This window comes from Delphinus delphis, chromosome 8 (genome assembly GCF_949987515.2).
Source record: "Delphinus delphis chromosome 8, mDelDel1.2, whole genome shotgun sequence".
Lineage (NCBI taxonomy): Eukaryota > Metazoa > Chordata > Mammalia > Artiodactyla > Delphinidae > Delphinus > Delphinus delphis.
The window spans coordinates 63,328,165-63,343,290 of NC_082690.1; the positions used below are offsets into that span (position 1 = coordinate 63,328,165).

At 50.3% G+C, this 15,126-nt stretch overlaps 1 protein-coding gene across 1 annotated transcript; it reads right to left on the reverse strand.

Annotated features, from left to right (window-relative positions):
- Nucleotides 1-1,561: 1,561 nt before the first annotated feature.
- Nucleotides 1,562-10,818, reverse strand: CYB5R2 (cytochrome b5 reductase 2). The gene is given in 10 exon segments (XM_060019676.1): nucleotides 1,562-1,722; nucleotides 1,725-1,733; nucleotides 2,616-2,715; nucleotides 3,836-3,921; nucleotides 4,638-4,721; nucleotides 5,340-5,469; nucleotides 5,744-5,850; nucleotides 8,589-8,661; nucleotides 8,912-8,992; nucleotides 10,804-10,818. Coding segments are annotated over 10 exon segments (846 nt in total).
- Nucleotides 10,819-15,126: the final 4,308 nt, after the last annotated feature.

Consider the following 15,126-nt stretch of genomic DNA (forward strand, 5'->3'; position numbering starts at 1 on the left):
GCCATCATCAAAAAATCTACAAATAACAAATGCTGAAGAGGGTGTAGAGAAAAGGGAACCCTCCTACACTGTTGCTCGGAATGTAAATTGCTGCAGCCACTATGGAGAAGTGTATGGAGGTTCCTCAAAAAACTAAAAATAGGGTTGCCATATGTTCCCGCAATCCCACTCCTGGTCATATATTGGAGAAGACTCTAATTCAAAAGGATACACGCACCCCAGTGTTCATAGCACTATTTACACAAGGCAAACATGGAAGCAACCTAAATGTCCATCAACAGATGAATGGAATATTATGCAGCCATAAAAAATGATGAAATAATGCCATTTGCAGCAACATACTAAATGAAGTAAGAGAAAGAGAAATATCATATGACCTCACTTATATGTGCATTCTAGAAAAATGATATAAATGAACTTATTCACAAAACAGAAATAGACTCACAGACATAGAAAGCAAACTTATGGTTACCAAAGGGGAAAGGGAGGGAAGGGATAAATGTGGAATTTGGGATTAACAGATACACACCACTATATATAAAATAGCAAAGATCTACTGTATAGCATAGGGAGCTATATGCAATACCCTGTAAAAACCTATAATGGAAAAGAATCTGACAAAGAATATATATATACACACACAACTGAATCACTTTGCTGTACACCTGAAACATTATAAATCAACTATACTTCAAGAGCAGAAGTAATAAAAAAAAATCAAGAGCATAAATGGTTTTATCCAGGCACAGATAACAAAGCAACAGCATGTCCTGACCACAAACAGATGGTGATAGTGAGCACTTATACCCTTTGCAATAAATATGAACGATTTAAGGAATAGCCTCAGGAACCTAATTGTGTTTGCAAGTTCAGAAGCTTCTGTACTAACCACCCCTACCTGACCACACCAGAATTGGGCCTGGCATTTAGAGGATCCTTAACAAAGAAGCACCCCTTACCTCCATTTGTGGTGTACAGTGCAGGGAGTCCAGGATTCTTGGAGCCCACGTTGACTATTGCCCTGATGTGTATTTTTAACACCATTTCCATTTCAAGGGTCTCCTACAAGAGAAGAAAGAGTGCACATGGAGGGTGCCTGAGCCCTCTGATAGGTGTGACCTTAAAAACAACACTCTAGAAAGAGGGGTTAAAGAGAAATTGGGAGTTGACACGACCCCCCCTTGGATTCTCCTGGAGTTCTGCCCCAGTATTTTTGACCATTGTGACCCCCCCCAAGGACACAAGATGCCAATTTACATGTGGGGCAGGTCAAGGCCTTCTACCTGTCTAGCAGGTCCCCCACAGAGCCACACTCAATGGCTATCTGCTTTGCACTGAATTTTATTTCACCAAACTATGGAAAAAGATACTGAAATGGAATTCCTTCAAGCCTCTTCAAGCAAGGAGGCCTCAGAAGCTACTTTAGAGAGGAGGGAGTGCCAGTGTACACAAAGACGCATTACGAGGGACTTTTGAACACTTCCCAGTATAACATGGTGAAGCTGAGCTCACTGTGAAACATGAACGGGACCAGGCAAATTTGCTAAGAGCAAGGGAGGCATTAGTAGGTGAAAATCATGTCCTTGGTGTAACCCAGTTTCTCCAAGTTAGGGTGCACGGCTCTCTGGATCAGGGGTGGTGGGCCACACACCAGGATGAACGAGAACCTCCCAGGAGGAGGGAGACGCTCCTTGATCGTGTCCTCAGTAATGAAGCCTGTCTGTACTTCCAGCCTGAGATTAAGCAGAAAAAAGCTGTCGCGGGGGCCAGGTTGCGTCCCTGACCCCAGGCCCCCTGCCCGCCCTCCCTCAAGCCGGGAAGAGGAACACAAGGCTATTCGCCAAGGCTTAGACATCTGCACTACTGCTCTCCGCAGAAAGCTGGGAGTAGAGCACGTGGGGGGCCCAGAGAGCCCTTTTCAGTATTTACCCCAGACCCCAGGCTCACTGCTGGGGCTCTGAGTCCCTGGCTGGTGTCTGCCTGCTGTAAGCACCGGCGCGGGTGAACGCCACCGTGAGACAGATGCACCGGGGTGCGGCGTGAATCGAGGCCGTGAGCAGGAGCTGTGCCGGGCAGAGGGTGCTGTGGTTGTTTGGGGACTGGCTCGTTTGGGTGGCGCCCTCTGCTGGGCAGTGAGCTGTATGACGAGGCAGGCACAGCTCAGCGCTAGGTGGGAGAGGCAGCCTGTCAGCGTGAGGGCTCTGCGGGGTGCAGCGTGTGCGGTGGCGGCCGGGGCTCAGCTTATGAGGACTGCTGCCCTAGGTGAGGTGCGGGGTGCAGGGTGAAAGGGTCAGTGGCCGTACAGGAGGCAGTGTGAGTGATGGCTCTGTGGGATGCCGTGTGGAGTGTGTGTTCAGGGTGGCCCGGGGCCTCAGAGTCCCCCCTGACGTTCAGAGCAGTGCGTGGAGTGCCGCTGAGATATCGGACACCTACCCTCTACCGCCCTTACAAGCAGGTCATCCCAAATCCTCTCTCCCTCAAATTCCTGCATTTCCCAAGTAGAGACATAGTCCAAGGCCTCAGCCACCCAGCCCAGAACCAACCAACCCAGGGACTGGCCCCTGACTGGGTCAAGGGTTGGAGCTGACCCACGGTGGGGACAACGGGGACCTTACCAACAGGAGGCCTGTCCAGGGTGTACCACAGGTTGAACTGCTTTGGGTGAGGTCTATCAACTTCTTCAAGCTCCTTTCTCACCAAGATCTCCTCCTGTGTCTAGAAAAGAAGCAACACGAGCCTCACCCCTCCAGGGCATCCTGCTTGCTCCCCAGACTCAGCACACAGGTCAGCACATTCCCGCCCCGGCCACCCGACTCTAGCTGGAGTGCTCCCTGCAGACTCTGGGCCAAAGAGTTCTGCTGAGGCTCCGACACAACAAACGCCCTCTTGTGGAGGGAGGCGCTGGGTGACTGCCCTCCAGCTGGAAGGCTGTGTCTAATCACCCCAGCCCAGCTCCTGCATCCACTCTGAGCGCCAGGCAAGGCAAACCGGACTGGCCCAGGATCTCCTGCAGGGAATGCGAGCAGCTAAGGCAGTGATATATGACACGATATATATAATCTACGGCACTGGAGAGCTACAGCAGAGGAAGACAGGCTGTAGCCTCCGCTGGGGAAAGTGCACAAAGCCAAAAGATCTGTTGCAGGCTCAGAGATGCTGCACACAAGACCTGGACCGTAAAACTCGTCATGATCCTTGTCCCAACAATTCCACTTCTGCGATTCTGTTTAACAAAATAATCCAAGCCTAGGCACAATTATTCATCACTGTATCATTTATAACTGTGAAAACTGAAAACAACCTGAATGGAGGAGAAGATTTAGTAATGATGGTGAGACTTGATATAGACTGATGAAAATATTTATAAAGAGTTTTAATGAGAAGAAAATGCCTGTGTGGTAATGTTGAGTAAAAAAAACTAAAAATGAAAAACAATATACATATAATTGTGAATATATAGCATGTATAGAGCAAACATAAAAAGAAGTAAATTATTTATATGCTTCCGTATTTTCTGAAATTTCCACTAAGGGCAAGGCAGCTATGATTTTACATTGGGAAAAGCACAGAATTATATATTAAAGAAAGAAGGAAAGCTTAGTGCTTATGGTTGTTTGGGGAGACAGAGTTGAAAAACAAAAACAAACGGAAAAACAGGCCTGGACTCAGCTTCTATGGCTGCCAGTCTCCCTACTTGAGCCCAGTGAGCCCTCCCATAGCTGCAGGCGCCGGAGCAGCATGACTGTGGTGAGTGGGGAGGAGAAGAATGCAGAGACCAGCTCAGCAAACAGTGGAAAATTCCTTCCTCACTCAAGGCTGACTCAGCAGAACTGACCTGGCTGGCACAGACGAGGGACATCCTGGTCTTGTCACTGGGCTTCTTGGTGATGCAGCGGATGAGCTGCAGCATGGGCGTAACCCCTGGAACACAGCTGGCAGGCAGGCCGGGTTTCCCTCCCCCTCTGGTGCTCACTGTCCCTGGTCTGCAGCAGCTTCACAAGTTTCCTTGGCCCCGGTTACTTCTCTCACTTCTGTCCCCAGAACTCAAAGAGCAGAACCACCCTTCATTTTGGTTTTCCCTTCTAATGCCACAGTCCATCAAAAGCACTTCTCATTTTCACATGGCAGCACTGGCTTTGAAACGACTGCATTTCACGTCTAGCTCCCTAACTGTCCGACTAAGGTGAGTCAGGCACCTGTCTGAGCTCTTCAGTGTCATCTGTAAAACAGATATAATGACAAGTAAATGTGATATTTTTTTAAATGCCCGTTACGGTGCCTGGCACGTTGCAGTTCTCCTTACACATTTGTTCTCGTCTTTCAGGCATTCATTTTCAAGGGATGGGGAGCATCAGGCTTGAACAGGATCCAGGAGCCCTTGGGGCCTGTGTGGCCCTGCCCAGCCTGGCCCCCAGCCTCACCTTAGAGGCTCCAGGGGCTCGTGCGGCAGCCACCATGTTGGTTAAGGGGAGCAGGGCGTCCAGGGTCAGTGTCAAGACCTGTCACTGACCCTGCATCCCCATCTCAAAGAGCCAGGGAAGGAATCTCTCACATCACCCCTTCTAGGACCAAATGACTCCCAAGTCAGAAAGGTCTCAGGGCTCACCCTGTGGATGAAGCCCCCAGTAGCCTCTTACCTGTGGCCCCAGCAATCATTCCCAGGTGATGGACCAGTTTATTTTCAAGCTCACTCGTTTTGTATGGTTTGAACGCAAACTTCCCTGAAAACACAGAGGATACTTCTGATGTCTACGGCTCTTGACTGAGAGCCCGCAAAACATCACTGAGTTCCTTGGGCCTCCCAGGAAGCAAGTCCACCTAAGCGAGTGGCTATGCCATTTTAAACCAGAGGAGCCAGCCAGGGTGGGCTCCTGAGCCAGCCCTGGCCCACCGGGGCCCAAAGTGGGAGTAGAGCCTGGGCATCCTTGGAGGAATAGCTGCACCTTTTCTTCTGAGGAAGAAGGAAGGCAGGCTGAAGTTAACATGGAGTGTCACACAGCACTCTCACCCACGGCAGCGAATGAGTAAGTGATGAGCGTGTGAGCAAACGGATGAGTGTGCATTCCATCCACCCACCCACCCATCCTCCACTTCTCAGCAACGCCAAGTGCCTTTCGTGCATCAGGCATCGTGCTGGAGACACAGTGATGAGGAAACACCAGATCACTCCCTTACCTTCATGAAGCTTATAATCTCATAAAGTGGGTGTGTGAATGAATGTATGAAGACTTCAAGGACAAGTCCACGTGACTCAAATCTGAGGAGCTTTCTAGAACAACGGAACAACCATAGGCATCTTCTTCCTCCTAGCTGGAGGCCCAGTGTGAACCCCCCAGTACCTGACCCATGATAGAACAGGCGCCCGGATGGCCCTTGAAAAAGGATGGTGTCCCCAGTTTTCATGTTCTCCAAGTACGGAGTCCTCTTCCCCCCTTCTGGATGATTAGGGTGTACATTTTTGAAGTAGATCTGAAAAATAAGGCAGCATGGCTTTCACAGCTTCAGCCCCGAGGCCACAGCCACACACAACTCAAGAATACACTTGCTACCAGAAACCAGGAAGAGCAAATCCTCTGCACGCACGGTTGCTCTAAAGCAACACCTGAAGACTTCACTAGGTCAGCAGCTTCACTGTTAAATGACACCGCTGGGAAGCCCTGTCCAGGGCACGTGCCCTTCTCCACCCACCACCCTGAACAAGCTTGTGACGGTGAGGCAGCTGGACATGGCGGGCATCATTTACCTTGATAATCAAGTCCACAAAGCCTAGATCCTCATCACTGGACACAGGCGTGTAAGCCCTGACCACCAACACACCATCAATTTTGGCCAAGAGATTAACATAGTTACCTACAGAAAAGGCACCAAATGTTAAGCCTGAGCAGGGCCAGCCTAAACAGGACCAGGGATTTCTCTAAAGGACTGAGCTTTGGTGGCGGAGGGGGTGCATAGCGCGACAGGGTGCATGGGAGGAGGGCCAAGCAGGGAAGGAGCCCAAGTCCAGGATGCCTAGATCCTAGGCCTGCCCTTCTCACTCCATGTGCAAGCCTGGACAAGTCACTTCACCCCATATACCTGCCCTGACTCCATCACAGCGTAGCTGTGAGCTTCACACACAGGAAGCCTACTGTCGGTGCAGGCTTACCGTGTCAAAGCGCTCTGTGGGGCAGGAAGAGCTAATTAAGGTTGGAGGCTGAGCATTAAAAATTGCAGAAGTGTTTCCTTTTTAAAGCAAAATATGTTGCCTTCATAAAGTCATTTCTTCCTAAACTGTATGTATCACTGGGGTCTATGAATGAATCACAGCTCCCTCATCTGTATCCTGTCCCCTGGCCTGGAGCAGGCCTGGCCGCACAGGTATGCAGGGCTCCAGGATTTAGGCATCCACGGACCATGAGTTCCAGCAGCAGCACTGTGTCTCCCTGGCCCATGGCTCTGCCGAAGGGCAGCAGTGAAGCTTTGAACCATGTAATTCTGTCCCCCCAGGGTAGACATGAACAGACCAGGGTGGCCAGAGACCTGTGGATCATGACTCCATGATCCAGTGTCACATGATGGGCTAGGCCACTCAGATTTCTGCTGCATCCAACATGGGAGACGTCAGTGACTAAGGCAATTAGTGGTGAGGGCAGAAGCTGCGATCAAGAGATGCCAAGGGGCTTCCCTGGTGGCGCAGTGGTTGAGAGTCCGTCTGCCGATGCAGGGGACACGGGTTCGTGCCCCGGTCCGGGAGGATCCCACATGCCGCGGAGTGGCTGGGCCCGTGAGCCATGGCCGCTGAGCCTGCGCGTCCGGAGCCTGTGCTCCGCAACAGGAGAGGCCACAACAGTGAGAGGCCCGCGTAATGCAAAATAAATAAATAAATAAATAAAAGGGATGCCAAGAGACAAAGGCAAGAGGAAGTTCTGAGCCAGAGTATCTGAGGGGGTAGAAGCTGTGTGTGCACAGGACAGAGAGAGAGGATATGCAGACAGAGCAGAGACCCAGGGAGAAGGGGGAGGAGAAGGGCAGGAGGGAGGGAAGGAGGAAAAGGAGGAGGGGGCACTGCAGGGGCAAAACCCAGTCTTTGAGGGGCCCCGAAGCCTGAGGTGCAAACGCTCTGGGTTAAGAAAGGACAGGCTTAGGATGGATAAACAAGGTCCTACTGTATAGCACAGGGAACTATATTGAATATCCTGTGATAAACCATAATGGGAAAGAATATGAAAAAGAATATATATATGTATAACTGTGTCACTTTGCTGTACAGCATAAATTAACACAACATTGTAAATCAACTGTACTTCCATAAAATTTAAAAAAAGAAAGGACAGGCTCAATGACTCTGGCTGTGCCCTGGCTGGGAACCAGGGACCCCCAGGAATAAACACCTGTGGCAGCTTCCTGCCGAGAACTCATCTGATACTGGAAACCTTAGAAAGCCTCTTTCAGATGCAGCCAACCTGGGCCTGGCCTGGCAGCAACCTCAGAGGAAACGGGGCTGCCCGGCTGGTCCCGCAGACCGCATCTCTAACCAGCTTCATTTCAGCAGGGCTGGCAAGCATGAGCGATCTCCGAGCCTCCACAGATTCTCCCAGAAGCCTCTAAATTACCTTGTGCGCTGACTGTGCACTGCCCACACCAGGGCTGAGAGAGTGGGTCATGACAGTTTCTAAGAAATTTTGTTTCTCAGAGGTTTTATTCTTCAGCCTTCTTGCCAATAGGGCTGGTCTCACCAGCCAGGCAGAGGGCTGGAAGGCAGGCTGACACCCAGCTCCCACGGATGAAGAGGGACAGAGGAAGCAGCAAGGAGGCTCAGGGGCCAGGCTGGCTGCCTAGTGGGTAATTTCATCACCTGAAGAGGTGACGTCAAGCTTCTGTCCCATGCACCCAGGACGAGTAGGCTGTGGATGAGGAACTCCACCAGGAAGGCCAGCAGCACAAAGTTTCAGGGCCTAGCAGAGCGCTAAGACCGACTCGGCCACCTGGTGGTGGTACAGGTTAGAAACGGGGTACCTCGGAACTCTAGGACTCCTAGGGCTCATATCCACAACGGGTCCCTCCTTTCGTGCATGAGTCTGAGGCCCCTGCTGAGAACCCACGTACTGGAGAGGAAGGGCACCAACCCCCTCCTGCCCCTCCAAACCTTCTGGGCCTTTCTCCTGACAGTAGGGGCACATCAATTCCTCCCGTCCATCCTAAGTGCACAGTACTTTACAGTTTCTGAATTTTCACATCCATCAGTCACTTAATTCTCACAACAATGCAAGTAGCAGACAGGCCTGGGAAACCCCATGTCATAGACAGTCTCAGAGAGGTTGACGGACTTGCTTAAGATTGCCCAGCAAGGAGCTGGCAATGGGATCTTAGACCTTCTGACTCTAGACTCAGTTCTTTTCAATGCTCATTAAGATACCGCTTTTGTGTCAGCCCCAACGGAACAATGAGAAAGGGAATGGACTGTCCCTAAGCCTATCTCCCTACCTCTTTTTGAGTTTATGTGGCTCAGGAAAGGTAGCAGGGCAACCTCTACACCTCAGCTGAGTTTCTGATAGGAGCAGAGTGCCCACAAGGCCCAGGTCCTGGTGGTGACACCAAACTCCACTCACCTACAGGAAGCCCTAAGGCATGGTCCGGCGAGGGCAGTCCAAAGCGGAACCTCCGAGTGTTGTAGCTGATTTGCTAACAAAACAGAAAACAGAGGCAGGCTCTGTCAGCCTTCTGGAAGTTTTGCTGGGCAGCTCAGATGCCTGGGAAAGGAGCTCCCAGCACATAATACACAGACAGTGGCAGTGGGGAGCAAACTAGAAGCCATGGAACGCCCATCCCACTGCCCTGGCCTCCCCAGCCAACACATTCCCCACCGCTTTGTCCTCTCACATCACCCCCCCATCCTGCCCCTGACAGCAGAGGGGGAGGGCTGACCCATCACCTCTTTCTCAGTCAGGGGCAGCAGGAACTTGGCTTCAGGGTGCTGTAAGGTGATAGGACGCCTCTTCTTTACATTCTTGTTCTTCAGGGCCAACAGGAGCACAGATCCCAATAACAGTGATGGTGAGGAGCAGGGACGTGTCATACCAGACACATGTGAGCAGGGCACCTCAGGTCCTGCCTGCCCCGGGCAGGGCAGCTCTCAGGCCCAGCTGCACCCGCTCCACACCAGGGGCATGTATGAAGCCGGACTGTGCCTAAAAGAAACTAGGCAGAGGTAAAGGTACTAAACTAGAAGGCAGGCTCAGCCTACGGTGGACCTGGAGGCTGGGAGGGGCCAGCCACAGATTAGACAGGAGGGATGCTTTAAACTCCCAGTCCGATGGCTCAGGAGTGCTAATGTCACCAGACCTTTCCTGCCCATCTGCCTCTATCCTGGCTACAGCCAAGGGTGCAAGCCCTGGCAGTCCCCTCCTTGAGGTGGAAGGGGTGAGGATGCTGCTTCCAGTACACAATTTGGAATGAGGGCCCCAACCCCCAGGGACAGAGCTAGGGAGGGGGGATTAGCTGCTGAGCTAAGAGGGATTGGGCTTGCTTCCTCCACTCCCCTCTTCCAGGTCTGGCTAGGGCAGGGGTAGGGGTGGGGTGAGTACCTCTGTTGCCAGAGCTGCTCCAGGTCTTTGCTCAAAACCCACCAACGCCCACTGTTAGCAGGAGTGAACATAAATTTTTAACTTGAAGGGTTCAGAGAAAAGAAAAGGAAGCTACACACACACACACACACACACACACACACACACACACACACACACACACAAGATGGAACCAGCTGGGACCAACAGGGCAATGAATCTGACTCCAACACACCCTGAGTCTCATCTTACTACATTAGCATATTAAATGACGCATCTATTGGTGGCCAGGACCTGACATTAAGGACCAAAAAAGGATAAAAAGGGGGTGGCACCCCAGTCCCTCAGAAAAAGCCCCGCCCCTTCCCCTGTAGACTATTGCATATGCCTCCACATAGCTCGCCTCACTCCTCCTCCCGTTGTCTTTACTCTTTAAACCCCTCCCACCAGCTGGGTGAGAATTTGATCTGTGAACTTAGTTCCCACCTCTCCATTCTTTGGCCACTGAATGAAGACTGTGCTGGGTCAATCGCAGCTTGGGTTTTGTTTTTTGCCTACTTGAACCCAAACAGAAAAAAACCCCTCCCTCGCCAAGGCAGAGAGCCTCCACTGGGCTAGGGCTGGAGCAGGGCCCATACGACTTAATTCGGTAACAAATTTTGGCGTCCAATGGGGGTCCCATTCCGTCTGGTAACTCAGGGCTTACTCGCCAACAAGGCAAGTTAAATAACTGGCCAGTTTGCTCCAATTCTGGATCCCTGAGCCAGTGAAGGCTACTAAATTAAGCCTGAGATCAAAAGGCAGCCAAGAATCAAGCGGGGCGCTCCCCAGGTTAAGACCCCACCCCCACCCCAGCACATCTCCAAGGACACTTGCTACAGATTGGTGTAGTGTCCAGGCGATGCCCAACACAGGAGGCGCTGACCCCGCTTCGGTCGATAAGGCCAATGGCGGTTGTAGGGGTTGGCTAATTAAGGGAAAGGATCCTGCCCACCTGGTTGGAGCCAGACCTCTGCCGAGAAGACTGGACTGGACAGTTGGTTGTCTAAATTGAGCCAATGCTCTGATAACGGGGGAGGCGAGACTGGACAATTGTTTGCCTGAATGGACTGGACGGGAAGCCCTCCAGGCCACCACATGGTGAGACCATCTTTGTTTTGTGTGTGCAACGTAAGTCCTAGTCTCTGTTCTTGATAAGGGTGAAACTTCAATCTCTGTTCTGTGTGGTCTTGTTTGCCCCGATGTTCTTGGAAATACTTACCACAACTGTGGGCATGGGTCGAGCACTTAAAGGCCACTAGGGCGCTCTCCACTGGAAGACTCCTGTGAAAGGATAAGTCTGTGACGGACCAGGGTAGATGAGCACTAGGTATCCTGCCGGCTGGAAGCAAATGTCCATGTAAGTTGGCACACTGCAAAGCACTCCCAGCCCTGACCCCTGCAGCACTCCCGACTCTAGGATATGGTCAAAAATCCAAAAGCACATCTTCTGTATTGGTTCGTCTTGCCCTAACTTGCCATCCTGGGGCAGGGTATATGGCTCTGTTGGGTAGGTCTCTCCCCATTACCCTCTATCACAGATCCCTAGGGATCCTTCCTCTGAGATAAAAACCCTTTAAAAATCTTATTTTTGCCAGATTTCCAGAAAATCGCCGTCTAGCCAGAGAAGGAAGAAGAGGACACCCAAGTCATCCAAAGTCCTTGGGTCCTTGCAGCTGAGAGTATAGAGAACTGCACACATTCCAAACGGGCATTCGGCCTCCCTGCCTGTAACCAAGCAGGGTCAAGCCCTTTTTGAACAAGCCTCCTTGACTGCCAGAGAGGCTCTCCGAGCAATTTATCTGATTAGAGAACGCTTATTTATAACCCATTCCTCCTTTACCCTATCTCCGAGGACTGCTCGCTGAAAGCACTCACCTACATTGGGTATCTCCTACAGTCTCACAGTAGGCCTGGAAACGTCTACTTGCTAACTTAGAGGGGACTTTATAACTAGGGCCCTCTTAGACAGCATCTCCCCTTCCAGCCCCTGTGAAAATTGGTTCAGATTTCACTTAGAGTGCCTAGACAACTTGGTGTGGGCCAGATCCTGTGGGATCTGTGTTGCTACCAACCCTAGGAAGAGGCCACTGGGAAGCTGGAAACAGAACAGAAATAAGGACTCCTCACTATGGGTAACCAAGCCTCTGTCCTGGCAAAATTGTTGCTAGGGTGCATTCTCCAAAACGGGAAATTCTTCGAGTACTGCCCACTACCAAAGAGACGGCTTATTTCCTTTTGCAACACCATGTAGCCCCAATATAAACTGGCAGATGCAGAAAGTTGGCCAACTAATGGCTCGCTAGATTATAATACTATTTTTCAATTGGATCTCTATCGCCAGCATTTAAAAAAATGAGATGAGATCCCCAGGTACCATGTTTCATGGCACTTAGCCAAAACAAGGGCCTCCCAAAAAAGTGCAAGGCTAGTTCAAATCTCATTCTCTCTCGGTTTTCCTCCCTCGGGAACTAGTCCAATGCACGCCCACAGAGTTCAGTACCAGAACTCTGAATCAGTAAGCTATTCCCCCTTTGGGAGGTCCCCAATGGAGAGGGGGGGGGGGCTGACCACCATGTATGTACCCCTCTCTTTTTCAGATCTATACAACTAGAAGGATCAATCCCAGGGTTTATGGGAAGACCCCCGAGGGAATCCTTAATTTAGTCTGGGGAATATTCCACTCTCATTTCCCCACTTGGGTGGATGTCCAAACCCTCCTAAAATATCTTATTCTCTGGGGAAGAACAGGCACTGATTATAACTAATGCAAGGGAGAAAGTGGATAAGACCAATCAAAATTATGCAGGGCACACCGTATAAGAGCTTGGAGTCCCAGCCATCCCCGACACGGACCCTGGGTGGGATCATCAGGAGGAAAACAGTTGGCAGAACCTCACACATTTCAGGGATTTGATTCTTAAGGGCTTAGTCAGCGGGGAAGAAACCCATAAGTTGAAGTAGGGTACAGGGAGTCATCCAGGGACCGGAGGAAAATCCCTCAGCCTTCCTTGAGTGCCTAAGGGAGTGTCTCCAAGTGTACGCAAATATAATCTGAAGCCGTTGGAAGGGCAGGCCACTCTTAAGTCCCAGAGGGCCCCAGACATTGTGAGAAAATTACAAAAGCTGGGGAGAGGGCCCACCATGCCCACTTCCCGGCTGGTGGAATCAGCACTTCGGGTGTTCAACAACCGGGATCTGGAGGCGAATGCAAAGGAAGATAAACGAGCAGAATGAACTGCCGGTATTCTCGCTTTAGCGATTCAGGGTCAATCGACCTCCCAGGAATGACGGCCCCCCAAGGGACCCTGTGACATCGACGAGTCACCCTGCATTTCGAAGACCACGCCCACAGTGGAGAGAAGGGCTTAAAACCAATCAGAGTGCAAACTGCATGGAGGAGGGTCATTGGAAGGGAGAATGCCCCAATGTCTCGGAAGGAAACTAGGTGGACCATTGTGTCCTGGCCCAACCTCACTGGTTGCGCACATAAAAGAAGAAGAGAACTGAAGGGGCCTAGGTGCTCCTCAGAGCACCCTGGAAATTACCCCTGAGAAGCCTCAGCTGACCCTGACCATAGGGGGTAAAAAGGTTGACTTTTTAGTTGACACAGGGGCCACCTTCTTGGTCTTGAACACTCGACAAGGCAAAATGACCAAAGATAAATGTAAGATCATGGGAGTGGAAGGGAAGCCACAGGAGTGCAATTTTATAGAGCCCTTTTAGTGTGCTTTGGAAGGAAAAATGTTATCTCACTCTTTCTTATATATCCCAGAATGCCCAATTCCTCTAATAGAAAGAAACTTACTATATAAATTGGGAGCTACAATTTACCTCAGAGACAAAAACCTTATCATTGAAATACCCAAGACCACCTTCTGTTCTGTAGCCCTAGCGCTACCGCCCTCTGACAATAATAATGGCCCAATTAACCTTGAGGGGATTAACCCCTCAGTATGGGCCCATGACAGAGCCCATACTGTTGGCAGAGCCAGGAGGGCACCACCAGTCATAGTCAAGCTGTGACCCAACTACAGTCACCCAAGTAGAAAGCAATACCCCTTAAACCAAAGAAGCCCTAGTGGGCATTAAGCCTATAATAGAAAGTTACTCAAACAAGGGCTTCTTAGATCCTGTCAGTCCCCTTGCAACACTCCTATTCTTCCGGTAAAAAGATCCAAAAAATGGGAAATACTGGCTAGTTCAGGACCTCCAAGCAGTAAATGAAGCTACGAAGGAAATTCACTCCTGGTGCCCAACCTGTACACATTACTCTCTACCCCAAACCCTGAGACGATCTGGTATTCACTGTTAGACTTAAAAGATGCCTTCTTTTGTGTGTCCTTAGCCCCAGTATCTCAATAGATTTTTGTATTTGAATGGCAGGATCCCTACAGCTCTAGAAAACAATCATTGTGCTGGAAGGTTCTGCCCCAGGGACTTAGAAACTGCCCCACCCTTTTCGTTAAGGTTTTAGCTAAAGATCTTAGTGATCTTGAGTTAGAAGAGCGAACTATACTTCAATATGTGGATGACATTCTAATCGCCAGCCCCACCAAAGAGCTTTCTGACCATAACACAGTTAGCACCTTATATCATCTGGCTGAGAGAGGATATAAAGTTTCAAAGCAAAAAGCCCGGATCTCCCTCCAGCGGGCAGAATACTTAGGATTTATAATAGAAAAGGGGCACGTGTTGCAGCAAAAATAGAAATGAGATTTTTCTGATAAACAAGGAAAATAAGCAACAGTGAACAGGCTGGGGAAACAGCATAAACAGGCCTGAAAGAGTTAAGCAATCTTGGTTATTCTTTAGCTGTTACTACAAACACCCACTTGTAGCTAGACTTGTCCTTCACAAAGCTAAACAAAGCTAATTACTCTCTGATTCCATATGAATTGTACCCTGCACCTGGCGTTTACTCTCTGCATTCTCTTGTAGCAAATTACCCCTTGTAGCTGTTTACATTTCAGAAAGAAGGTCTCAGGCCGATAACCCAGAGATGAATGGACCCAATTACCAGGCTGCCTGACAGCAGCAGTGACTGTTTTAAAATATTGCAAGAAGAAGAATGGAAGACCTTCACCACTTTGTTCCTTATCACTTATCCTGGACTGCAAGTTCCACCTATAAGACCCTCCGCAATTCCCCAAGACAGGGGGGCACAGTTCTTGAGGTGCTAGCCTACTGTGTCTTCCCTTCTTCCTGGCAAGAAAAATAAAGCCATCTCTCCCTTCCTCCAAAATCTCTGCCTCCGTATTTCTGTTCGGCATCGGTGCACAGGAAAGCTGAAATTTCGGCAACACACAGGGCACTATCTAAGGAGAAGAAGGAATTGGCTTGCCAGACGGCACCCTCTAGTATGAGAAAACAGCTCTGGGGGTTCCTAGGGATGGCCGGGTTCTGCTGTATAGGGATCGCCAACTTTGGCTTAGGTGCTAAGCCCTTGTATGAACAATTAAAGGGAAGGACCCTGACCCTTCTGAGTGGACCCCCAATTGTGACAGGGCATTCCCGGAACTGAAAAACCACCTCATAAGAGCCC